The following is a 27,279-nucleotide window of genomic DNA, read 5'->3' on the forward strand; positions in this document are numbered from 1 at the left end:
GGGTCTTGGAAGCTCTTCCAAGCAACTAGGTCCCCGAAAGGACAGGGGGAGAGGAGGATGTCTTTGGGTTGAGCCATAGCTCCCGGTTGCACACCACCCACCTACGCGTGTGGGTGGCAGCAACCCTTCCAGTGTGCCGGGTGTCTCTAAATGCAGAAACCTGGTTAACCGTGGCAAGTCAGACTGGGTAAGCCTTGTGTTGCTTGCCCAGCCCAAGTGTGGCAAAGCACTTACCCCAGAAGCAAGGACTGCTCTAAACCCTGCTCTTACCCTCGTGTTCACCTCCACTCCCGTGGTGTGGCTGCTCACCAACACTCTACCCTACGGGCCTCCCAACCACACGCCCTGCTAACAGCCTGCACACAAACCCGTGACCCTGCTCCGCTCTGCGTTACAGAAACACCCTTCTTTGATCCCCAGCCCTTCCCCAGTGGAAACCCCAAGGCAAGGGGCTTGCGGGGGGGGACACCAGCTGGGAAGGGCCCCTCAGCGGGTGCCCTGCGGCACGCAGACAAGGCGCCCAGACCCACCCCCAGCCCAGCAGCGACACGTTCCCCCTTTGTCCTTTGACTCCATCCCACCCCCTCCGCGGGCCCCCAGCCCTCCGGCTCCCTTCCCTTCTCCCTCCCCTCCGCCTCCGCCCCGACCCCACCCGGCCGCCCCGCTCCGCCTCCCGGGCCCGCTGGGAAGTAGGGCAGAGGTAACGCTGTCTGGGCGCCGAGCGGCCGGGCGGCGACAGCGACAGCGACAGGGACAGGGACAGGGACGGCGACGGGGGCGAGCCGGGCGAGGTGAGCGCTGCCCGGCCCGGCTGTTACCGGGCGGCTCGGGTAGGGCCGCCGGTGGCTCCGGGCCCTGCCGGGCGCGGCCTGGTTTTGTGCGCTTAACCCGGGGAGAAGCGGTCGGTAGCCCCTTGGTGGGTGTTGGCGCGCTGTGAGCATGGCTTTTGGGTGACGGGCCCCCAGGTCCTCCTCTCTGGCGTCCGTGATATTTCCCTGCGGAAGGGATTTTGGGGGGAGGGAGCGGGGTAGGTAAGTAAATCATCTGCCTTCAACTTCATCAAGAGCCCTGGCGTTGTGCTGCAGGCCTGCAACATGGAGAAACAAGTGCAGGAATCCACCGAGGAGCGGACATTTCAGTACCAAAATTCGCTGCCTTCGCTGCCGGTGCCTCCTCTGGACGAATCTTTGAGTAAATACCTCGAGTCAGGTAAGGGCTTTGGCTAATTTAACAGCAGTGCGGCGTGTGCTCTCGTAACCAGGCTGATCTGAGACTGCTTGGAAGTAGTGCTCGTACAGACAGCCTATATCAGTCTCGAGAGCTGAGGAATTCAGCCAAGGTTAGGGCACAAAAGCTCTTTTTTCAGTTTCAAAACAGGAAGCTAAATGCCCAGAGCAACCTGAGTAAAACTTCATGCCTTACACCACTTGTCTTTTTTGAGCATGAAAGGAAATCAGATATATGAGAAGGTTAATTTCTTAGTTTTTTTTCCGCCCGAGGGCTTTCTTTTTTTTTTTTTATTTTTGTTTTTTAGCTGTATCAGTTGGTCTAATAAAGGTTGTTCCTCCCTCTACAAGTGTGTTTTGCATAATGACTACTTTGCTTGTCCATAACTGTGTTTACCCAGGACTTTTGTGGAAAAAAAGTGATTTCAAACATCTTTTTTTTTTTCTTTTCTCATTAACATTATTAATTATATAGCAGTAGGAAAAGCCAGAGGTGTGCATTTTTTAGGTAGTTTACCTTGGGCAGGTTTCTTGCTTGAAACGTGAGCTGTCTAAAGACAATTGTGTAAGAGAAGTTGTGAAAACAAAAGTGCAAATGTGTCTAGCTCTGTTTAGGGCTAGGCTAAAGGCCCCTAGGCAGAGCTGACTGGTAAGGTTTTTGTTATCATACCAGACTTTGATACATCATGGAGGACAAAGATACATTACCCAGTATCGTGAGGTTTTTTTCCTGTGCTTCTTTAACCAGTTTCGGAGCTCAGAGACATTGAGCTTCTCTCTCGAATGTCTGCTTTGTGTCTTACCGTCCTACCTGTAACACAGGAATGGTAACAGGAAAAAAACCTGAAGTTCTGTCCTTAGCAGAAATATGTTTCACTGTAATTTCCCTTTCCCAGAAGACAAATCCTGAAATTCACTGAGTTCCCTTTTATCCTGTGTGTATTGGAAATGGTCCCATATCATGTTGCAATAGTGATAGGTTTTCTTTGTTGTTTGTCATGTCATCGCTTTTTGATAGAGAGTGTTGAAATGGTGGTTTTAGAGCAGGGAGGGGAAGGAAGTGTTTTCAGAGGGGTGCGTGTGTGTCTCAACAAAATTCTTTTGCTTTATTGTAATGCACAGAATCATAGAATATCTTGAGTTGGAAGGGCCCCACAAGGATCATTGAGTCCAACTTCTGGGTTCACAAAGGGCCACTGAAAAATCAGACCGTATATCTGAGAGCGTTGTCCAAATGATGGGGGCTAAACTCCTTGAACTCCAGCAGGCCCAGTGCCATGACCACTGCCCTGGGGAGCCTGTCCCAGTGCCCGACCACCCTCTCAGTGAAGAACTTTTTCCTAACATCTAGCCTGACCCTCCCCTGTCTCAGCTCCATGCTGTTGATTAACTTAATTTGTGCTGTAATAGTAGCGAACATACAGAAACAGAATTGCCCTTCCGAGCTTAGTTTTGTAAATCCATCTGGCTCTCTAAGTTAATAAATAACTCTCTCCTGGAGTGATGATACCTGACAGTGAACTCTTGCTTTTCTGCTTCTGATCTGTATTTTCATAAATAGCATGAAAAAAAATCCAGTTGAGGAGAGGTGTGTTAACCTAGTTATCTCCTACTTCCTGTTCCTTGTACATAAGCCATTTCATAATTTTGATCGTTGTTGTTAATCTTTAGTCTCAGTGGAAGTTGGAGGAAAAGTTAATCCAGTATTTGCTGTGTTGCCAATGATCCTCCCTTGTACAAATCACTTAAAGCAGAATCTGCAGTGCACAGTTATCAGACGTGGCCTCTCAGTGACAAAGGCCAACTCCCTCAGCACTCATGGGCACCTCATCAAGTCCCTCAGAGTTACTCACGTCCAATTTCTTCAAGTGTTCCCTCCGCTAACCCTCTTCCACCGAGGTTAGGTCTTCCTCGCTCCTTTTCAAAATAACTTTATTTTTATCCTAATAACGAAAGAAATTCCGGTATTTTGCATTACTTATCTAAAGGAGAAAAGCTAAGATCCATTTTCAGATACATCCTGGCCTCCTTACGCTACTCCACAAGAGTATAATAGAAGTCTTAGTGTTTTTCACATTTCCCTGGATAAACACAGAAAGCATGGGTGCTATTTGAGGGGTGACCAAGACCGCGTAGACAGCCTCTGCGCCCACTGGCAGGTTCTACATCCGAAGATGGGAGAAAAGCAGCTCGCCTAGATGTGACAAAAGGAGCCCATCCAAAGCAGACCGGAGCGTAAGAGTGTGGAGCGTAAGAGTGTAATTGCCTGGGGGCCCCCTTTGTTTGGGGTCCCTCCTCAGAAACACCCAGCTCAAGCTCTCTCAGAAGTTTTTTTTGTTTGTTTGTTTGTTTTTCTTTCTTTCTTTCTTTCTTTCTTTGTTTTCTTGGCTTATTAACATTGTGGAAACCTGGAGTCAAGCCCTCTTCTGGTGTTTGACTCGCATAATTTCCGTAACACTATCTCAGTGGATGAGGGCAGAGCAATATATACTGTTAATACTGATTTTAACAAGGCTTTTGGCACGTCAGAAGCTTCCTTTTACGTCCTTAGAGATGAACTGGTAAAGTGTGGCCTAGATAGTGGACAGTCAGGTGGCCTGAAAACCCTCTCAGCTGTTGGGCTCAAAGGTTTGTGATCAGTAGCACATATTCCAGATATAGGCAAGTTTATGGTGGTATACCCCGGGGTTCGCTGTTGTTTAACATCTTCATTAATGACCAACATGATTCGAGGTCTGGAGCACCTCTCGTGTGAAGAGTGGCTGAGAGAGCTGGCTTTGTTCAGCCTAGAGAAGAAATGTCTATGGAAAGACCCCACTGTGGCTTTGCAGTTCTTAAAGGGGGCTTAAAGGAAAGGCAATGAAAGAATTATCACCAAGGCCTGTAGTGACAGGACAAGGGGTTATGGTTTCAGATTGAAAGAGGCTAGATTTAGCATAGATATTGCAAAGATTTTTTTATTATTATTTTTACACCCCACTGGTAATTAGGCACTGGAACGGTTGACCCAATGAGATTTTGAACACTTCTAAGGGTGGACATTCACAGCCATGTTGGATGAGGCTTTGGGAACCTGACCTAGAATAAGGTTTGCAGCTGATACAGAGCTGGAAGGAGTGGCTGATGCACCGGGTGGTTGCAGAGCCATCAGAGGGACCTCGACAACCTGGAGAAGTGAGCCAACGGGCGCCTCGTGGAGTTCAGCCAACAAAGGGAAATGTCAAGTCCTGTACCTGGGGAGGAATAACCCCCCCACACACACACCAGTACAGGTGGGGCTGGGGCTGGAAAGCAGCTTTGCAGGAAAGCCCCTGGGCTCCTGGTGGACATGAAGTCGACCATGAGCCAATAATGGAGCCTTGCAGCAAGAAAGTTCGGCAGTATTCAAAGCTCCATTACAAGGAGGCTTGGGAGGATTCTGTCATGTGTATAAGTACCTGGTGGAGGTGGGTGAAGAAGGCAGATCCAAACTCTTCACAGTAGTATGCAGTGACAGAACAAGAAGCGACAGTCACAAACAGGAATTCAAGACGTTCCATTTAAAAATAAGAAAACTTACTTTACTGTGAGGGTGGTCAAGCACTGGAATAGGTTGCTGTCGGGGAGGTTGTAGAGTCTGCATCTTTGCAGATACTCAAAGCCTGGTGTGGTCCTGAGCAACCTGCTCTAGCTGACCCTGCTGAGTTGAGGGGTTGGACTGGATGTTCTCCCAAGGTCCCTTCCAACTTCAGCTCCACGATTCCGCGGAGAAGAAAAAAGTGGTTGAAGGCAAGCAGTCGTAATTCCAGCAAGACGTAGTTGTGAGGAAGTACGATTTTAATTCCATGAGGGTAGACAAGTACTTGAAGCCATTGTTTCTCCCCGAAGCTAGATTAGAGATGATACAGATACTTGTTTAATTTTCAGTAATTGTGTATCCTTCCTCATTTCTTAACGTTTGTGAGTCGGTCACAGGATTAGCTGTAGCAAGACAGACAAGAAAATACCTGACAGTGTCCAGCAACCTCAAATGCGAGTTAGACTTCATTGTGTCAGCCTTGAATGAGCAGCCCCCCCCACAGGTCTGTTTGCCAGTGACTTGCCAGTCTAAGTATAAAGATAACAGAAAAATACATTGTACGCAGTGTTAGTACATGATACGGCATATGAGATATACCCCTATACAAACCCACGTCAGCAGTGCTTGCTAATAACCATAAATTACACCGTAAAAAGGTTTTAAGGAGGCTTTTTGATGAAAATAATGAGTTCTGCAAATATTTACGGAGAACTTTGGTCTGTATGGTGTATAATCCGAGAAAAATCCAGAAGTATTTTAAAATATAAAAATTGGACAGTATTAACGGTCATCAGCGTCATTCAAGTAGGGATAACGTAGGGACAGTTGAGATTTGATGGGTACGGTGCTTGTAGGCCGTGGATGGGCTTGAAAATAAAGGCAAGTAGCTTATAGTTGGTGCAGTAAGGTGACAGACATGTATGGCTCAATGTATTAAGTTACAGAGTTCCTGTAAACTTAGTTATTCGTTGAGTTCTTTGGCAGCTGACGAAGACACAGGACTCCATGGTATTTCCAGTTATAGTTTAAAATAGATTGGATTCATTTACCTGTTACATATTTCAGGCTTTCAGCAACTGTTGAAATCTGACATCGTATTTGTTTAAAAGTATGTTCTTATGTCTTTATTAGAACACACTGATTTAATTACAGCTTTTAAAAGGTGTTTTTCCCCCCAAAAAATGGATGTTTACGAAAAATAAATTTGGGATACTTTCATCCACTCCCCTGTGGACATCTTTGTCTTGGAATAAATCTCAGCATACAGTTCTCTTTAAAAACATTTCCTTTTTTACAGTGAAGCCATTTCTAAATGAAGAAGAATATCAAAGAACTGAGGATATAGTGAAAAAATTTGAAAATGGGATTGGCAAAGAGTTGCATCAGAAATTACTGGAAAGAGCTAAAACAAGAAGGAATTGGGTAGGTATTTAGATATGTAAGAAATTGTAATTCAGCTTACTCCTCGGTTGTGTATGCGTGTTACTGCCGCTGCTTTGCTCACAGAGAAGATATCAGCACCTCTCTGGAGAACAAGTGATAAGCTGGTTGTTCAGCATATGGTTTTGAGAGGCACTTAGCTGTGATTTTTTTTCTTCTTCTTAGGATCTGCCACTTGGCCTGTGGATATGAGCACACTTGCTTGTATATGTGTGATTTTTTTTTTCAGTTGGGCAGCTGAGAGAGTTCCCTAACTAAAATGCGAAGTTATCAGCTTTTGAATGCTCTGTCTGTCTGTCAGTCTTTTCTTCTGTTACCTGCTTTACCCTACCATGTAGGGGAGGGAGGTAACTTAAGAGTTTGGTCCCTCTCTTTCTTGAAGAGGAAGGGATTCAGTGGGGGCCATTCATGAGAACTTTGTAAGTCTTAACGTGACACGTGCCGGAGTGGGGATTTTCAGGTGATAGAAAACTGCGTTGTGAACTGTCCATCGCAGATCCTCACTCGCACAAATTCTCTTTCCTTCCCTTCTTCGTGCTGTAACGGCTGATACTCACAGCAGCCACACCTGGCACATGCAAGAGTTTAAGATGGTGATGAATATCAGGGAAGAACTTTTCATAGTTCTACATAATTTTACAGTTTAATAGCCTGAAGTAGTATTGAATATTATTTCAACAGCTTGCAAATAAGAGAAGAGCTAGATGTAACATTACCCTCAACAATGAGCTTTTGAACCACTCTCCTGCCTTCTATTATATAGGAACTACTATTCAAAATATTGAAAAACAAACCAAACAAAACCCATGCAGATCAGGCAGTGATTATTAGAGAATTAATGTCTGAAAGTTATTCTGATGCTAAACATTTTTCATTTTCAGCTGGAGGACTGGTGGCTGAATGTGGCTTATCTTGATCTTCGCATAGCAACGCAAATCCACTGCAATATGGGCGGCCCTGCTCCCTATATTGAACACTGCTGGCCATCCAGAGAAGGCACTCAGATAGAGAGAGCGTGTATCAATATATGGCACACCCTGAAATTCTGGGAGCTGTTACGAGAGTAAGACAATATTTAGAATCAATTATTTCTTCTTACTGGTCTGTGTACACGTTAGTAGTGAAAATATGTTTATGTTCACTGGCACAAAGTCTTTACGGTAGAAGATGGGCTTGTCTTACCTTGACTTACTTCCATAATTATCACCTCTCATGCTTAATTTTGGTATATTTGTTTACTGCAGAGAGAAGGTGCCTATAGAGAGATCTAGGGATGATGTTCTGGACATGAACCAATTTCGAATGCTGTTCAACACTTGCAAGGTTCCTGGAATTACCAGAGACTCAGTCTGCAACTATTTTAAGACTGGTAAACAAATACAGATTGTGGGTTAATACAAGCAAATGATTTTATGTTGGAGGCTAATGGAGCAGTCATTTTAACCATCAACTACTTGCTTCTTCAAAAACTAAATCAGATACTGGTTGTTGAGTGCTTACATAAAGAAGCAAATAAGAAATCAGATCCGCTAATGACTTTTTGGTACGATGTTTAGTCCTTCCTTATTTAACCTTATTCAAGGTTAAAAGAAAGCTCTGCTACAAATTGTGGGTTACCAGCCTGATGCCTCTAAGAATTACAGTGCTAGGATTAAGAATTAAAACGACAAATTGCATGCGTTATAAATGTGGGTGTATCACATGTATTTTTTGGACAGAATTGCAGCATTGTTTGTAATTGTGTCCTTTTCTCTGGAATGCTTTTCTGGAGTGTGCTCCCGTACATTCTGCTGGGATAATTCTTACATACTTTCTGTCGCTGTGCTGGCTCTTGGCTTAGCCAACTTCTTTTATTTTCAGTCTTGAAAATACTCTGTAGAGATTCTTGAAGACATTCTCTTAAGTTCCTAACAGTTTTCTGGAGTGCTTGGTCAAGAGCTGAAGTGTAATGTCCTCCACTAATGTATATTGTAGTATTAGCAACCAGCTAACTGAAAACATAACACCCCTCTCCCACACACACATTTGGATGCGTCTGGAGGTGTTCAGGAGCATTGCTCTAGTTAATCGTGTGAGATGTGAATTCCTGAAAGACTCAGGAGTTCTAGAGGAAAGATGTATTGCCTTGCCCCACAGAAATTATATAAGGAAATTTCCATGCCACGGGAAGTGAAGAGAAAAACACAAAGCTGAAGGTGCATTTCAGGGGTGTTATCTTAGGGTTACAATTGAAGAATCAATTTAAATACCAAGTCCGAATGGTGGAAATTCAGTGTTATGATCACACTTAATAAGCAAAGCTGTGATCTTGTGGATACGCAAGTCATTCACATCTCTTTTTTACCTTAAAATATTGTAAGATCTTTAAACAATCTTGCTTATGTTATTTTTAATGTCATACACAACATGTGAAATCCATTTCGATGTAGATTGTCTGTCTCCAGGTGAAATACTTAGTTCAATTAGTCGTCTGTGTGATTCATGGAGAAATATGAATACCTCTAGGGAAGGATTTGGGTCATCCAGATATGCAGGTATATAAGACGGAAGGAATTGCTGTCTGGAGAGGGATCTGTTTCTCTCCTTTGGCTACAGAGGGAACTGACATTGTCTAAACACTTGACGTAAGATTCAGATTGCAGAGTAGGACACCTAAAATTTGACAGGTAATGTCAGCTTGGAGTCAAAGACCAGACTAAGATGAAGGCAAAAGACCTTGATCAGTGGAGCCTGGAGAGCTGTTTGGTTCGCCCTGCAGCAGACACCTTACTGAGGACAGATGAAGAGCTCACTAGATTTCAGTAAGTGTATTGAGTAGATCTCCCCCAGCTGCAGTCAGAGATCAGACACAGAGTTGTAGGTATCTTAACTTCCGAACTTAATTCTTCCCCTTGCTTTAGACGGCTAAGTTTAGGAGGATGCTTCATAAAATGCCCTAATTTGTTGTCATCCCTTCTAGTTTTGGTTATGTTAGATCTTAGTCTCATGATCCATGAGAATGTGGTTTGCATGAAATGAGAAATTCCACATCCTTGATCAGATTGTATTGAATTGCATTAACTAATTTAGAAAGTAGAGCCATAAAGATAGCTGCATAAGAATCTAATTGTTAAGATAAAGGCTTTTGTGGGCTTGTGTTGAGTTAAATAGTTGTGGATAAAGAAGCATACGTTTCTTCTTTGTCCTTGGGCAAAGTTTTATATTACGAGAGCTGTAGCACAGTGGCTCAGTTTCAGAAAAATGTAGCCAAAACCAGATTTATCATCTGTTTTTATCACAAACTTTTCCAACGTTTTTTTAGTATTAATGCCAGGTAGATGGTTATGATACGACAGTGCTGTGCAAACGTACTTGAGCTACTGTGGGCCAGTACCACCTGTGTTTCTGTATAAAATGTCCGAATTTGTGTGTTAGTGCCATTTTTACAGACTAGCACATGCTAATCAGGTCTAATTGACTTCCGTGCGCATCTCTGTTCTTGAGATGCGTATCTGAAACTTGTCAAATAAACACCCTGAGAAGTGAGAGACTCAGTTCAGGAATCGAATCAAGTGGAAAGCGTCTTAGCAACTTGCTTACTGCATTATGTTTCCTGCCCCTCCCCTTTGCACCCCCCTTCCCTTTTTTTTTTTTTTTTTTTTTAAACGAAAGAAATGTCAGTAATTACTCTTGTTTTGGCAGAGGGTGTTCCTGCCTACAAGGTACACGAATAAATGATGTTTACTACTAGGTAACGACAATGAGTTGAAGTCGTTAATAATGGTGCATGTATACAAGTTATGTACTTGTATAGATTTTCTCTGAGACCTCTTAAAACTTCAACACTGCAGTAAGATCATGAAGTTGGTCTTTGAAAATTATTCTTTTTAATGTGATCCTCTTTTTAACTGTAGGAAGTCTGCCTCATTTTGAAGAAAAATGGGTCTGTAGGACTTGCTGAATAATTTTCCTTTATCTGTCACTGACTCTATCCCTGGTGCTGGATTTTCACATTTTGTGTTTTGCTTTGTTTCAGCGGCTGAAGGTGAATGCCCGTCCCACTTAATGGTCCAGTGTCGAGGCCGAGTGTTTACATTTGATGCTATACATGAAGGAAACATGCTGACTCCTCCAGAGATTTCCAGGTTTTCAAACTACCTTGTTTCAAATGAGCTGCCTTATTTGACCTGCACACCAAAGATAGTTCTTTTTCTGTCCCTCTCACTCCAAAGAGCTAGGGGTGAGAGACTACAACTTTTCCTGCAGCTGCAAACATTCAGATTCTAGTGAATTTTGGATTAGTAGATGGCATCTTCTTACCATGAGTCATAGTCTTGTTCGTTTGTAGTACACCCATCAACATCATGCAAAAGGGCTGAATGAAGGTGTTTCAGTAGGAAACATGATGTATGTGTGATGTTTTTTGATGTGGAATTATCAGGACTATAAGTAACACCATTCCTTTCAGGACCAATTTGCACTGATAATTGTCTTAGTGCTACTTCATCATTACAGAATCACGGAATCATCTAGGTTGGAAGAGACCTCCAAGATCACCGAGTCCAACCTCTGACCTAACACTAACAAGTCCTCCACTAAACCATATCACTAAGGACTACATCTAAACATCTTTTAAAGACCTCCAGGGATGGTGACTCAACCACTTCCCTGGGCAGCCCATTCCAATGCCTAACAACCCTTTCAGTAAAGTTCTTCCTAACATCCAACCTAAACCTCCCCTGGCGCAACTTTAGCCCATTCCCCCTCGTCCTGTCACCAGGCACGTGGGAGAACAGACCAACCCCCGCCTCGCTACAGCCTCCTTTAAGGTACCTGTAGAGAGCGATAAGGTCGCCCCTGAGCCTCCTCTTCTCCAGGCTGAACAAGCCCAGCTCCCTCAGCCGCTCCTCGTAAGACTTGTTCTCCAGACCCCTCACCAGCTTGGTCGCCCTTCTCTGGACTCGCTCGAGCACCTCCATGTCCTTCCTGTAGCGAGGGGCCCAAATTTATCAAGGATGAAGCACCACTATCCTTTTGATAATGTTTCAAACCTAATCCATCTGTGGTTAATTTTGAAAAGAGTAGAGGGGCTGGAATTCCTGTTGGTGAGTGCAGCCATCAAAAATCCAAGTATAAGTTGATTTTCTGCTAGTTACAGAGCAGTGCAGCAGCATTTCATTTGCTTTCGATGTGTTTGTGCAAGACCAGGGTTAACTGACCACGTTTGTGGTTCTTTTCATACTCCTGAACTGCTGCAAAGGAACAGAGAGAAATAATTTGGTTCTTTAAATAATAAATTTCGTTATGTTTCAAGCTTTTCCATGCTGCATCTCCACTCTCCCAGTAGCATGCAGAAGTGACAGCTTTTCAAACTGGCAGTAGTTACGTCCACAGGCTTTTCTGCTCTCTCAGCTCTAATGTCACATACAGAGGTAGTTTCAGCATAAGCCCCTGCTGATCAATTTCGGATCTCTATGCATCTCCTTGCTAGAGAGGGATTGTACATTTCATCGAGGTCTTCTCCAACTTAAGTGATTCTATGATCTAGGAAGAATTTATGGCATTTGTGCAAGTGCTGGTTATAGAGCACAGCAGAAGGCTTTTTTTGCCAGTTAAAATTGGCAAAAGATGGGTGACCCATTTCCTTAGGCAAGGCAAAAAATAGAGAAGCTCAAAAATCACTTTTTTTTTTTTTGAAAGTTTGGTACTTTAGGATTCAACATCTGTATTTCTGACTTACATAGTTGTACAAGTTAGATCAAGCAAGCAACAAGGAAGTGAACAACTAGAATACGGACAAAAACCCTAAAACTTTCTGTTGGCAAAGTAGCTCTCTGTTAATAGCTCTTCAAAGGGGCAGCGTAAGGAACCAGTAGGAAGAAGTATTCTTGTGTAGCTGAGTCTCTCCATTTAGGATGTACTGCAGTTACTGTTCTGTAAATTCTATTTTTTTTCTTGAGTGAAAGTTTTTCCATTGTGTCTCATTAGCTGCTATAAAAGCTGGAGACCTGCAGTAGTGCTGACTTGTTGCTCAGGAAAGTCTGATCTTCCCCGTTGAAGACTTAAATCCAGTTTTAAATTGATCTAAGTGCCTGCTTAGCACTTTAGGGTCATGGTAGTTTACATGTAAATCTGTACTGTGCTGGCAACTGCAATTGGAACTGTCTGTTAGTGACTGAAAACAAAGCAGATTTTCAGCTGCCCTTCACACAAATCAGCTCCCTCAGACCCTCCTTAAAATTCATATTAGCTTGTGAATGTGGAACAAAAGTTACAGCTCGACAGGAAAAAGAAAAAAAGATAAAAAGGATGTTTTTGATACATCTTTGTATGTTCCTTGTTAACTTTAGTTTTTTGAAATCTTCTTACAGGCAACTTACATATATCCAGAAAAGATGCCATAGTGAACCAGCTGGACCAGGGTTGGCAGTCTTGACAAGCAATGAAAGGACAAAATGGGCAGAGGTTGGAATCCTTCGACAGTTTTTTCCTCATAAAAAAAATTTGTGACCACTGGAAATATTTCATTTCACTTAGCTCTGCCATTTCCTGCTTTCTAGATACGTGAATATTTAATTGGTCTTGATCCAAAGAACCTAGCCCATCTTGAAAAGATTCAGAAAAGTTTGTTCACCGTCTGCCTGGATGATTCTAGTCCCCATGCAACTCCTGAGAACTACACCGAGGTAGCTAAAGATTTTTGATAGTTCTTATCTGCCCTTTATATAGTTTTTTTTCTCTGCATATGTACGTGTTCTGTCTGTGGTAAAGTAGCACCTTGCTTCTTTATAACTGAGAAAATGAAGCAGATCAACGTGCAGATAATGTTTCTTGTTGATCCACAGGAACAATTAAATAGTTTGAATTGTTAGGACATTGTAAGTGAGAATAGAGGAAATAGACCTTTGTAGTCTTTTTGCTCTCCGTGCTTCAGGGTCCTTAGAAATATAGTCATCAACTAGTTACCGCTCGTAATTGTTTCGTCTTTAGTTGCATGAAAATGTCTTCTCTATTGGGCAGGCCTCACCATCTTAATGTAGGTTAGTTTTGGCTGACAGAGGTTGGCGGCGTACTTCGTATTTCTGAAAACCCACAGTGTATAATTTTTGCTTTAGGTTACGAGGCTGGGGATAGCGGGTGATCCAACTGCGCGCTGGGGAGATAAATCCTACAATTGCATTTTCTTTTCCAATGGAACCAGCAGTGCATTCTGTGATGTAAGTTGAAAAAAAAAAACCAACACCAACACAATTCCCCTTATAAACCTTTCAAGTATTTACTTAGTAAGTTTTCCCTTTCAGAGTATTAAATGTTTAACATGTTCCTTTTTAGTTTAGCCTGGTTTTCTGGGCAGCTTGTCTGGCAAGTTTCCAAAAGCAGTCTGCTTTTACAGTGATTGATGTTACACCATACCTGATTTAAGAACATGAGCTCTGAAATCCTAATCTTATTTCTGTCTTTAACACTCCCTCGTTAGTTTCGGAAGTAAATTGCATGAGAAGGCTAAAAATGAATTCTTTATGTTGAACAAGTGTGTTCTTAAACTCAGATTGTGTTTATTCTTAAATGACAGTTCTTAAGTGGCCATAAAGGTCTACAACCTGCCTGCAATCTGCTTCTCTACAGCTGTGCTGTGCTGTGCCTGTCTAGATGCAGAGCAGTCAAAACAGCAGGTGGACTTACAGTAGTTCTATAAGTATTGTAGAAGAACTAGAAAAACAAGTCCAACGTAAAGCTGTTGTAAAGCTGTTAGTCTGTGGGGAAAAGTAGTGGGGTAGGGGAAAAAAACCAAAACAATATGATCCTCTTGCAGTCATGCAAATAATGCGATATCTTGTCCTGTACGATTCCAGCATTCTCCTTTTGATGCCATGGCTTTAATTACCATGTTAGTGTATACCGATCGCAAGATTATTGAGAATGAGGGAAAATGGAAGGTATGTATACTTTAATCTTTCAAATGTATTAGTTAGTGTCAATTTTTCTTTTACGAGTAACATTTTCTGTTTTCTCCCTTTTTTTTTCTGTCTGCCTGCTCCCAGGGATCAGATAAAGTGAGGGATCTTCCATGGCCAGAGGAACTTGTATTCATGGTGGACCAAAAGGTTATTAATGAAATTGGACGTACTAAAGAAATATATTACAAAAAGGTGAAATTTCTTGCTGCTTCTCCTAATTGTCATTGATTTTTTTCATTGCATTTGTGTGGTTTTAGTTGTTCTTTCTGCCAGAGAACCGAGGTAAATATGTTAGGAATTGATGAATCGGGGGATTTAAAACCATGGTTAAATTTGTACCATTTTTGTTTTGTGTTGAATATGTTTCATTTGAAGTGAACCAAGTTGTGATATTTGAAATGACTTGACTTCTGTGGGTTTTTTTGTTTGTTTGTTTGTTTTTTTCCTCCTGTGGCTTAACAGGTATCTGAACTGGAACTAGTGAGTTATGCCTTCACATCCTTTGGCAAAGCATTGATTAGGAAGAAGAAACTTCATCCTGATACGTTTGTGCAGCTCGCCCTTCAGCTGGCTTATTACAAATGTCACGGGCGGTAAGAAAAGCTCATTACCCAGATTATGAATGAAAAAACAGAGCATTGAATAGAGGCGTGGGTCTGGAGATGTAACGCACTGGCCTTGCAGTGCCACTGTGTAACTTGCTATAGGGATAAAAGAATGGAGAAGCAAGGTTTTGCTTTGTTTTGTTTGCTTTGAAGATCAAATAAGGCCTTGTTTTGCACCACTGAAATTCAAGGGGCTTCTGCTCCTGGCTTCAGAAGAATTGTCCTTGTTCCCCTCACAGGGATCATGTGCATACATACTATGGATTGGAGGGCAGACGAAAGTCCGTAACAACATGAGTTTGGACCGTACAAAGTAAATAACGGGGCAGATGCCAAACTTGCAATGGGTCAGGATTCCTTAATGCCAAACAGTTGATCAGATGGAGTAGAAATCTTTATTTGTAGCAGCTGACAGCCATCAGTAAAATCGTTAGGCTTCCAAAGCTGTAAAAGGACTATTAGACTTCAGTGTCTCACTTTCCTTCAGCACCATTAGATACGGAAGTTTGGGTGTAGTAATAGAGACAGGGACCCTCCAGAAGCGTGGCTCAGCAGTTTTGTGTGTGTCATTTTACTTTGGATTCTTGGTAAAAGACACTGTTCTTCCTGGTACTGGTGTTCCCAAATTTCTCTTTGCTAGCTAGCCATGATTATGGCTTGGATGAGTCATTACTGACCTAGCAAGTATTGCTTGCTTCGGAAAAAAAGAGGGTTTCATCATGCGAGTATGATGTTTAGTCACTGGAGGTGCTTGTCCTATCAGACAGGCTAGATCTTGGTTTGCTAAACATTGGAATAAATTGTCTGACTAAAATAGCCTGTTAAGTCTGTTTTAAACACACTATTACGTTGCATTTCAATGGTATAAATGGTAGAATATGATAGAGCTGGGGACTCTCCAGAGAGTGTGTGACTCTCTCTAGGTGAGTGTCAGTATGCAAGAGATTTGAGCCTTTCCCTTATAAACATTGAGCGTTGGAAAACGCTGCTTACGTCAGGTGTGTCTCTTAAGTTTGGAGCTTTTGTGTGGTGTTAGATGGTTTCTTTGATGGAAATACATAGTGAAACTGAATGCTGCATAAATTCAGCATAGTTAAACTAGTACAGTACATCTTTAATCAGCAGAAAGTAGCCGTGACAAGCCAGCCTTTCAAGAAGTGATTACAGCATTGGCGCTTTTTCAGTCGTCTGTCTCGTAAAAGCTTGCAGAGCTCCTTTGTGGCTCCTTTTCAGATACACATGCACACACACAAATTAGGGGCTTATGGATGGCTGTAACTGGGCTGGATGCGTAGCATACTTCACAGAACGTGTTTTTCTTGGAGAGAGCAAATAGTTTTGTGAAGTTGTTGAGATATTCTTCCCTCATTTTTCTTCTCAGTCCAGGCTGCTGCTATGAGACTGCAATGACCAGGCGCTTCTATCACGGCCGCACAGAGACCATGAGACCGTGCACTATGGAAGCAGTGGAGTGGTGCAAATCCATGCTGGATCCTTCTGCCAGTGTAAATACAGAAATCCTACTTTAATCGTAAGGTGTTTAGAAGGCGTGTCATTTGAACTGCTTAAAATTCACTTTCCTACTGTCTCATTAATGGGAGTTGGCTTGTTTCCAGTAAGACAAATTGCAAATGTTGGGTTGCTTGAGGTCTGGCTGCGGTTGCTGGGACCGAGGTGAGCCGTCGTGCGTGGGCTTGGTTCGATTTTTCTTCTATTTACACTTGGTTTTCAAGTCTGTCTTGAGTTATATTCACACTGATTTTCATGCCTCAGAAAGTAACCGGCTGGGTACCAATGTATTCTGCCATGGAGTGGTTCTGTTGTTTTAGTTTTAAAGTGAAATAGGGAAATGTTAATCTAATCATTGAGTCCAAGAGCGAGGTTGAAATCTGCTTGTGTCCTAGTGGCAACAGGGATGTATTCCAGAGCTTGCCTCTGAATAGCTCAGCCAGTGACCTTTCCTTTTCCCAGCAACTACCCTGTAGGGCATGGCTGGCGAGGGATTTCATGCCTTTCTTGCCAAGTGAAAGCTGTACAAAAGCTCCTTCTGTTGTCCTCACTGCACATTGCTCAGAGCGTGAGAAATGAAGGAAGGAGAAGATTTGGAACACAGGGCTACGCATCTCTAAGGAAGTTCAGAGGTTATAGATTGTTAATGTCTCTGAGAAACACAGGAGTATAGCTGTCAGGAAGTATGTGTGATGGATGATTAGTCCTAAAGAGCGGATTTTCCTGGTCTTCACTGTCTTCTTGTGGCGTATGTTGCAGCTTTAAAACTCAGCTTTTGTGCCGTTAGTTACAGCTTTCCTATTGCAAGTATGGGCTCCTGTTGTTTCCCTGCTATTCAGTTATCTTCTAACCAATTATCAGGCTTTTATGGACAATAGACAGAGAGGTTTGTTACTTCCAGCCCTAACAGTAGCCTTCTCTTTCTTTTTGTCATTATCTCCAAATGTCCTCCTAGTGCTGTTTCTTTATGATAATCTCTTAGGGGGCTTTAACAGCATTTAATCTGCTCAATGGCATTGAAATAAACATGCTTAGAAGGCTACTCTTAAGGTACTTGAAACTACCTGAAGTTAGGCACTTTGGAAGAAAATCCGTTTGTATTACATTTTCTTTTTCCCCTCGTGAGCTTAGCAGCTTGGTTTTTATCCAAATAGAGTGGCTACTGGCAGTGGTTCGCATTCCGTGCTGCAGCCTCTCACATACCGAGTACAAAGATAGAAGGTGCTCCTTGAGTAGTTAAAGAGCTAGCAGGACGTAAGTACAAGCCAAGATGTGTATGTTTTAGTTAGAGTAAAGAGGCAAGATGCACTTTTTTCTGCTTTCTCTTCACAATTTTTTTCTTTCTTTTTTTTTTTTTTTTTGGTCATGGAAAATGATGCTCATATAAATGCAGCCAGACCTGCTAAAAGCTCATGGGCTTTCTGAGTAAGTGGTAGAAGACTTTTGGTTTTAATTTCTCTAGTTTACAGTGGCTACCTTGCATTCTTTCAGCTTGTTTGGAAAAGAGCATGAGGCTTAGAATATTAGTCAGTGCAAAAGTGACCTGAATAACAGAACGCAGATACAGGGAACAAATGAGCAAGTTCTCATGAAAAAGGAATTTGGATTTGGGAGAAAGAGTTTGAGAAGTTTAAAAGAATATGGGTGAGTCACAAGGTTCTAATGTACCTTTCAATTCCTCCATTTTCTTCTATCTAAAATTGCTAGAAGTTGTGAAAGGGAAAAACTTGCTGATCAGTGCTTTGTAATGTGTTACTTGTGGTTTTTTTGTTTTTTTTTTTTAACCTGTTCCCTTTATTTTAAACAGACTTATGAACGCCTACAGCTGATGCATGCAGCGTTTGCAAAGCACAATAAGCTGAGGAAAGAATGTGAGAATGGAAGAGGTACTCTTGGATCCAAAGTTATTTCTTTCCTTGTGGGTGGAAGGGGAACATTTCTGTATGCTAATATATCTTCTGTCTTCTTGTTCTCCGTAAAACTACCCCCTTAACATTTTATATGTAAGTAATTTTGGGAAGAGGAACTAAAACCAACTCCTTGTACCCTTCCTTGCACCCTAAATACATTTTCCCTTTAAATGTTAATTCAGTTTTTCTGCTGGTGGGCCAATTTCAGTGTGTCGAACTCCTCCTCCTTGCTGAAATAGAAGTTTTTCTTGGATTTTGTTTTCTGCAGGATATGCGCTGGGTTTGTATTACTTAGCTTATTTGCATTTGGGCTCAGTGTAGCAGACTGAAAGTGTTGAAGGCCTCTTACCAAATATAATTACCAAAATATACCCAAACATTACCGAATATTTGGGAAGTGGTTTTGTGTGCCACAGTGTGGATCTTGTTTTTTTTTTTTTTTTTTTTTTCTCTAGACTGTGTCATTTTCTGTCCTTCAGCTGCTATTTGAGCTTCAGCTATCCAGAAAAGAAAAAGCAGAAAAGCAGGAAAAGGTGCCGTTAATGATGCAGTTTGTGCGTTTCTTTGACAGGATTTGACCGTCATCTCCTGGGTCTCCTGCTCATAGCCCAGGAGCAAGGACTGCCAGTGCCAGAACTTTACGTGGATCCTGCCTTCACAGCCAGGTAACCGGGGGTCTTGTCCTGCGGGGAAGCGGTGTCCCTTGGTAACTGAGGACTGACTTTGTTACATTGACCTCAGGCCTGATGATTTTCTGATCTCTAGGACAAAATAACTTTTTTGTAAAATGCACTTTGAAATTAACTTTAAAAATGCTGCTTTTGTTTTGTGGTGTTTTACAGTGGAGGAGGTGGGAATTTCGTTCTTTCAACTAGCCTGACTGGCTACACTAGATTCAGTGGATGTGCACTGCCTATGGTAGACCATGGCTATGGCTTTTTCTATGCAATCCGAGATGACAGGTGAGGATGTCATTTCATTTTGGGACTTCATTCTTTCTCTGTACCACAAAAGGAAAGATAGCTAACAACTAGAAGGGAAGGAAGGAAAAGATGAAACGTGGTTGAACATGTCAGAAAAGGTTGAGAAGTGAGGTAGAGGAGAATAGAGGCATTAACGTTCTGGGAAAGCACGTGTGGGAGGAAGGACAAATGGCGGAGGTGACATGAGCACCTAGATGCTGACAGTGAGCAGAAAGGAAAGAGTTGGGAAGGTGAAAGGGGGAACAACAGAAGTTAACCTTTAAAATAAGATTTAAAATAAGCTTTCTCCTTAGAGATCATTAAACGTAACACATGCAAAGGTGTTTTTAAAAAGTAGCTATTGACCGACAGACAGATGGAGCACAGGTGAGCACACTGTCCATCATTTTTTGACAGTGATGCACACACCTCTTGATTCAACAAAGAAGCAGCTAAAGTATTTGGCTTCACTTCTCATAAAATGGTAGCATTTGGAAAGATCTAGCTTTGGTTTATTAGTCTCACAGACAAAAATTACCACTTGTTCACCAAATCAAGTAAATTACTTTGATTATAGTGTGCTGAGATAACCTGCTATTTTGTGATTCAGGTGTAGTTTGATGACTAGTTTCTAAAACTAAATAAAAACTTTACTGTAGGTTGGATTCAGTTTGAAAATACAAACCAATTATACTTTCTCCTGTAGCTCTGTTAGCATAAAGATTAGGTAAATAGACAGAAAGTACTTTAAACTCGTTTCTGTGAATTGTATTTCTTCTCTGCATTTTCAAATGTAAGCAGAAAAGTTATGTCAGAGTGTATGTAAAAATGGGTATTTAAATCAAAGTACCTAGTTTCAAGATCTGTAAACATTGTCATTTTTACTGAAGGCCGTGGGGGTTTGAATCCTTACATCTTCTGTATGTTGAGATGGTGTGTTTATTTGCTAATTTTTGCTTCAGAACTTGTTGATAATTTGATGTTTGAGGCCAATTTATATGACTTATTTTAGACCGTGATAATTAAGAGGGATAACTTCATCGTTTTCTATATTGACAGGATTATCGTTAACTGTTCTTCCTGGAAATCATGCCCAGAGACCAACGCAGAAGTGCTGTGCAGAACCGTATTCCGGTGTTTTCAGGACATACTGCAGTTAACGATTACAACTCAGTTATAAGGTTGATAATGATATGAAAGAGCCTGTACAAGCTGGCAGGTTATATGCATAACTTGTAAATGAAACACTACTCAAGAGAACTGTTGTATTCAAGCTAAGACTTGTAATGATCTGTGTGAAATCTACCTGTGTTCATGGGATTTACTGTGGTAGCAGTACCCATTTAAAAGTAATGTAGCCATTTGCAACAGCAATGCAAGTAGTAGTATTTGATCTATGTCAAACTATGCAATATTAAAATATGCCTCAACAATGCAAACATACTTGGGAGATATGGTGTTGGAAATGGAGAATTTATGGGAGATTTGTATTTATGATCTTAGTAGTAACACGTAGAATACTTTGTAGTCTAATGATACTGTTCATGCCAGTGGAGCACTTACCTGTGTACTTCAGAGTAACCACACGCTCCTGTTAGGTGACTGTGCTGCCTGTTCGTAGTGGTTTATGAAATAGAAGGGCTGCCTCCATCAGGCTGTGCTGTTTTGTAAGGTATCTTTCACTTTTGCTACCTGGATTATATCAAATAAAGGTTGTATCCACGTATGGGGATATTCCCACTGCATTTATAATATAAGAGCACTGCAATCTGAAGTATTTTGAAAAAGCCTTCAGTAATAAAGACAGTAGTATATTAATTCCAAATTCCTCAGAGTTTACATCTTCTAGTGAGCTGTGAATTTCTCTGCTGCTTTATACTAGTAATACACAGTAACAGTAAGCACTGAATGCAGTTTGATGAAACTCTCAGGATTTTAAGACTTTTGATTCCTGTCTTTGAGCAGCTTTGTATTTTCCTCTCTTTAAATAAAATTCTTCTAAAAATCATTTTTTTTAATTTGATTTATTTTTAAGTTGATACTTGATCTGTGTTGACTAGACTTTGTGAAATAGATGATCTTGGGGAACAGATGCTGAACTTGAAATGGAGATTCTAAAGTACGCGTTGTTTGCTCTCTTCTCCGTTTTTTGGAGTTTTGGGAGAGATCAAGGATAATTTGTTTTACTGCAACAACTAATCCTCAGCTGACATTGACAGTCCCCTTGCCCTCCAGGAGCTCTGTAGCATATTTTTTTTTTCCGTAGTAGCAAGAACAGTCTCAATTTTTATTTATTTGTTGTAAGGAATAAAGCATCTTTGATTTGAAGGTTGCCCTACTAAGTTCATGCTCCATGCTTTAGACCCACATGGTCCCTGAAGTGAAAACAGTTGTTTGTTTTTTTAAGTATGTGTGAATTTGGGAAAACATACCGATGGGGAAGGAGCACAGTGGAGAGCTGGGAACAGGAGCCAAGTTCCAGCACCGATGGGACAGAGTCAGCTGCCACTCCCAACACCCTTCCTTTTTCCACTGCTGTGGTTTGCACGTGCATTTATTCAGAAACAATCGTACCTGGTACAGCACTTTGGGCCACATCTCTGTTAAGGAATACATTGCTACCTTATGCCTGTGAGTGCCAGCGTGATTTTGCATGATGAAGGGCTATTCTTTTCTTTACAGAGTCTGCTTTTCTGAAAAGTTTTTGGGCACCTGTTGTCATATGTCTCACTGCCATAGTTGTCACTTGAGTTTAGAAAGAATGCAAAGTTAGAACACATAGTTACAATGATCGTGTAAAGACAGTGCCTGAAATCTGAACAGAATCATTTTCTCATCCCTTTTTCACTAGCACATATTTAATAGCCTCCTGCCAGTGGGCCAGACACTGTGCTTTTCCCTCCCCACAAAAACAATGCACAGTTCAGTGCCTCTGCCCTGAAACCTGAAGGGTTTGGCCTTTTCTCACAGGTAACTAGTGATAGGACTAGAGGGAATGGCCTCAAGTTGCGCCAGGGGAGGTTCAGGTTGGAAATGAGGAGACATTTCTTCTCAGAAAGAGCAGTCAGGCACTGGGACGGGTTGCCCAGGGAGGTGGTGGAGTCAGGAAAGGTTGGACATGGTGCTTAGGGACATGGTTTAGCGGGTGATAGTGGTGGTAGGGGGGTGGTTGGGCCAGATGATCTTGGAGGTCTTTTCCAACCCTAATGATTCTGTGATTCTAGGTGAACAGACTGATTTCTGTGATTCTATGAAACCCTCTCCCTGCTTTTGTACACGCTTCCATTTGCCGTGTGCCCCCCAGCTCTATCCAGGGCTGGGTACTGCAGTGGTGCTCCTGTCTGTGCCCTGAGATGGAATCTGCTTCGAGTCCTTTGCTGTGCAGTTTGGGAAGGCAGTCAGGCTTTTTCATAATGGCCACATACTTTTTAATTTGAGTACCTATAATTTTTTTGTGCTGGTGGCAGAACATTCAAAGAGCATTAGGTTCTTAAATAACGGAGGTACATTTGCTTTAATAGTTGTGGGATTTAAGGAAGCTATGTACAGAATTTTACCAAAACCAGAAGTACTGAAATACCCTTAAAAGGCTCAGACAAAGTATTGAACCAGCTGTACAGCTGCACTCAGCAAGAGCTGCTGCCCTTTATCATACAACTCATGGCCTACTTTGAACATTGACCAGAGAGTAGTAGACGCCTTTTTCAGCCAGGAGCTGCTGATGAGTCCCTTGCTCTACGACCTTGCCGTTCTGGATCACGGCAATCTTGTCAGCGTTCTGGATGGTGGACAGGCGGTGAGCTATCACGATGCAGGTGCGACCTTCCCTGGCTTTATCCAGCACTTCCTGGACAATCTGCGCAATGAACAAGCAAACACAAGACAATGCACCAAAAGTTGAAGCAACTTCTGACCTTCCAAGTTTGAATTTATCCTGCAGTGAAAAACTTACACCTGATGACTGTTCAGTCCCCCTGTTTGTACATGTAGGGTGGGGGTCAGGACACAGACCGTATATTTTCACGTAAGAAACTTAAATATTTTTGCTCAAGGTTGACAATGCACATAACCTTTAGAAGTGACACATTTTCAAATTTCTTTTCAGTTTTTCCCTGCAGCCTGCCTTGTATCATAGTTCCATGTTTCTGTTCTTTGTGCAATTGGTTTGTGCTTGAAATGCAGCTGGCATCCTGACATCCTGCTAAAAGCTGCAAGTGGAAAGGCAGGGCAGGCTGTGTGGGGAGAGCTTCTGCTGCCCTGCCCTGAGGCCCTCTATTTCCTGGCATCCTGGAAGTCCTCCAACTGCAGGGACACAGCCTCCGCGTCACTTCCCAAAGGAGGCTCGTTACAGCCAGCCAAAAAGCCTCTGTTACTCCGTAAGAAACATTTTATCTTGTTATGAAAATAACGAAGAAATGCAAATACTTATTTTCATAAGTCTTCTATTTCCCATTTGCGGTTTTAACGTGTGGGTGAAGATGTCCCAGCCAATGCACGACCAGCCATTGCAATCCCAGCTCCCATTTGCACAGCCAAGGTACCTTTTTACTTTCCGTATCCAGAGCAGAGGTAGCCTCATCTAACAGCAGGATTTGGGGCTGCCGTACAAGAGCTCGGGCAATAGCAATGCGTTGCTTCTGACCGCCGGAGAGCTGGGTTCCCTTGTCTCCCACACGTGTACTGTATTTCTACATAAAGAAAGGCAGTGTAAGCGTAAACCTAGATTTGGATCTGATTCTGGGAAGCGTGACATTTCAGCTGCGTTTCCACCTAGGTATAATTCTGGGGCAGCACAAATGACTCACAAGTGACTTTCCAAGCGGGTGAGAACCCTACAGAGAATCACAGAAGGGTTGAGGTTGGAAGGGACCTCTGGAGATCACCTGGTCCAACCCTGCTAGGGCATGATCCCCTAGAACACAATGCCCAGGGCTGCCTGCAGTAGCTGAGCTGCGAAGCACATTTCCCAGCGTATTTAGCTGCAGAGCAAACCCCGTGATGCTGAGCAAGAGTCTTTTGGTTTTGGGTGAGGAACTGCGGTGCAGAGAAGCGGGGTGGCAGGCATGGGGTGAGACAGCCAAGGCTGTGACATTGCAAACCCAACGGCCTCAGCTCAGCACCCGACAGCCTGGGCAGTCAGCTCCTCTTTCACCACCCCTGTTCTCAGTAAGAAGAAAACAGCCTGAGAGACACTGTCAGTGATTTAAGATGAGCCAAATCCAAGTTCTAAGTTTTCAAGGAACTAATTTGAACTAGTCAAATTCAAAATCCCACCTGCCTCACACCCTTAAAGCTAACAGAAATTCACTCGAGAAATTTGATTCCGACTCTGCATTCCCCTATTTGTTAGGCTTCTTGACTGCCTGCTATGTAAACTAACATACATCTTGTGTCTGAGGGATGAGACTTTGCATGAAAAACTCACACATCTCCTAAGTCTGTGGAAGTTTATTATCTCAGAAATATTAGCCTCAGCCTGTGTTTTCCACAAGAGTAAGCTGACAAACTGGTGTTAGCTTCAGCTAATCTATTCGAAGAGCAGCTAAGGAGCTCCTTTGCCTGCACCCACCCTGAAACTGTTTTTTCCTCAAAGATGCTGCCTATTTTATGGCAAAAATACCCACTGTACTAGAGACCCAGATCAGGTGCAAGAATGGGGTAAAGGTACATATAAATAGGGGAGGCAAGAGAAGAAAGTAGTAACAAGATAGTGTCTTTCTGTCTGTTTCTGCAAACCAACTGCATGTGTAACTTCATGCACCTGGCAAACGAGATGATTGTTGAAAAAAGGAGGGCGGGAACAGAGCTCTGCAGCCTGCCTGAGTGTTTTCCTGTTGCTTTCACTTAGCTGTAGGAAAGCACCCATCCTCCTTTGAGTACTGTCTGCATGTGTTTTGCTCCAGAACTATGTGCTTCAGTACCAATACCAACTAGGTTATTATTTTAACAGAGACTACTCCCAAAGAGATGAAGACCCCTCCCTCCATTTCATGCATCAGTGGCACTGGAATTGAGTAAATGCCTGCAGCCACTGGCACTGCCTAGTTCTCCATTTGTTCCTCAGGTCTTCTAAGGATAAAAATATTGATAATAATTTGAATGTCAAATTCAGTAAGTCACGGAAAAACTACATACTTTTACTGTGTGTTTCCTTAGAAAAACATGAATAGGCACTATGTTATTTTTTTTTTCCTCCCATTTGAAGGTTGGAAATGAAGGCCTAATTACCTTTGGTAGTGATTCAATGAAAGAATGAATATTGGCTTCTTTTGCTGCTCTAACGATTTCCTCATGTGACACCTCCTGGCTGTTATCTCCATATGCGATGTTTTCAGCAATAGTGCAGTCAAACAGGATTGGCTCTTGGGAGACGATACCGATCTGAGCTCTCAGCCACTGGATATTTAGCTTCTTTGCATTTTGGCCATCCAGGAGCTAAAAAGTCAGGAATAAGATAAAGTACTGTGACTACAATTTATTTATTTATTTATTTATTTTTAATCTAGCAACATCGAGGCCTTTAGCAGTCAGGGCAGTGAGGACATTTCATGCTCTGTCTGTTAACTTATGCATTTACAGATGGCAGCAGAGATGAGCAGATAGGTGTTAAACCTATTTACAGGTGCAATCACTAAAATATCATCCGAAGTCTTTATAAACCTAGAAAAACTCCAGGTGTGAACCTATTTTACTGCACTTCACTTGTTTATCACCCTAAATAGAAAAGCTGATACAGATCTTCTGCCATGTTGCTATCACTACTAGAGACATTTGGTATTATGCTGGTGGCAGAAATCTCTGTTTCAGAAACCAGTGGAAAATCTATACCACGGAGTGTTTCTACTCCCTTTATTAACAGCTTTATCTCATCTCTGCTTTGCTAGTCCAGAAATCAGATGTTCTTGCTTCCCAAATGACTGTAATGGGGAAAATTAATGGACAGTAATCCCTAATCCCATAACTCTATATTATCTTTGTACTTCCAGGAGAAAAAGTCCTCTACCATTGCTTGCTCATGTAAGATGAGGTATATGTGTAAAACTTGATATGTCCATACTGGAATTTCTCTTCTTCCACTGTACCTTATCTGTACATTACTATCTACAATCCTAAATTTAACTGTCTCTGTTATGTGTGACTTATTTTGTCTAAAACATCAATCCATATTTCTGCTTTATCCTTTTGATTTCTATCTAAAGCAGAACAAATAGGCTGTGTAGTAAATCACCACCTGTGCATAGGGATGTTGATCTCTTTGAGGCTGGACTGTCTTGTCATTCTGTTTTGTACAGCAACTGGCATTCCAGAGAGCCCTAACGTGGGGCTTGGATTCCTCAGTGGAACAGTCATCAAAAACCAGAAGGTTAAGTGTTTCCCTCTTTACAGTAAGATTTGTATTTGGGTGTACATGACACTAGGGACCTCCTTGTAACAAAAAAATTTGACTTGCCAGTTTTTCTCTGTGCGGGTTGATGAGATGAATCTGTCCTATTGCTCTCAGAATGTAACAAAAGCTGTTACACTATCACACACTCAATGAATATTTTTTCCAGTCTCAGAAAAAATATCTCAAAAGTCTGCAGCTGTTCTCTCATTGACGAGTATCGGGAACCAAACACAAGCTCATAGAATTATAAAACCATAGAATCACAGAATGGTTTGGGTTGGAAGGGACTATAAAGATCACCCAGTTCCAACGCCCTGCCGTGGGCAGGGACACCTCCCACCAGAACAGGTTGCTCAAAGCCCCATCCAGCCTGGCCTTGAACACCTCCAGGGATGGGGCAACTCCACAGAGAAGAAGCTGAAAGGTCACTCCAGCATTTTTGTCTGTCAAAGAGACTATCTGTACTTCAGGCTGCAATTCCAGTTGAGTGACAAATGACAGTTTCACCTTCCATGCAGAGTCAGGACTATGGTCAGGACATATCTGGGTCCGAGAAGTCTGAGTTTGACAGTACCATTTTTCTCTGACTTCTAGAGGCCAGGAAGCATTTATGCCAGTGAAGAAGGTATGGTCTTTTGGTGAGTAACTTTGCAGCCACAACTTCTTGAACTACAAGAAGTCATGGTGCATTGAGGTAGTTTATGTGCTATTAACAGCATTAGATAGATGGGAGCATAATTACTG

The 27,279-nt window shown here is 42.2% G+C and overlaps 2 protein-coding genes across 2 annotated transcripts in view; one reads left to right on the forward strand and one right to left on the reverse strand.

Moving 5' to 3' along the window:
• The first annotated feature begins 658 nt into the window (after positions 1–658).
• Positions 659–21,150, forward strand: CROT (carnitine O-octanoyltransferase). Its single transcript, XM_035545504.2, has 17 exons — positions 659–791; positions 1,086–1,209; positions 6,083–6,207; positions 7,107–7,288; positions 7,470–7,594; positions 10,241–10,349; positions 12,576–12,669; positions 12,765–12,890; positions 13,320–13,421; positions 14,058–14,141; positions 14,247–14,354; positions 14,625–14,755; positions 16,149–16,272; positions 18,084–18,162; positions 18,758–18,851; positions 19,029–19,148; positions 20,208–21,150. Exons 2-17 carry the CDS (start codon positions 1,095–1,097, stop codon positions 20,326–20,328), a joined length of 1,839 nt encoding a protein of 612 aa, XP_035401397.1. The 5' UTR covers positions 659–791; positions 1,086–1,094; the 3' UTR covers positions 20,329–21,150.
• A 1,656-nt stretch (positions 21,151–22,806) lies between these two features.
• The window catches only part of LOC118247517 (ATP-dependent translocase ABCB1-like), a 41,234-nt gene continuing 36,761 nt past the window's right edge, over positions 22,807–27,279 (reverse strand). Inside the window, 3 exon segments of the mRNA XM_050709355.1 lie at positions 22,807–23,004; positions 23,690–23,836; positions 25,377–25,583. Of these exon segments, the coding sequence (XP_050565312.1) occupies positions 22,807–23,004; positions 23,690–23,836; positions 25,377–25,583 (552 nt within the window).

The sequence above is a fragment of the Cygnus atratus genome, chromosome 2, assembly GCF_013377495.2.
Source record: "Cygnus atratus isolate AKBS03 ecotype Queensland, Australia chromosome 2, CAtr_DNAZoo_HiC_assembly, whole genome shotgun sequence".
In the NCBI taxonomy this organism is placed as follows: domain Eukaryota; kingdom Metazoa; phylum Chordata; class Aves; order Anseriformes; family Anatidae; genus Cygnus; species Cygnus atratus.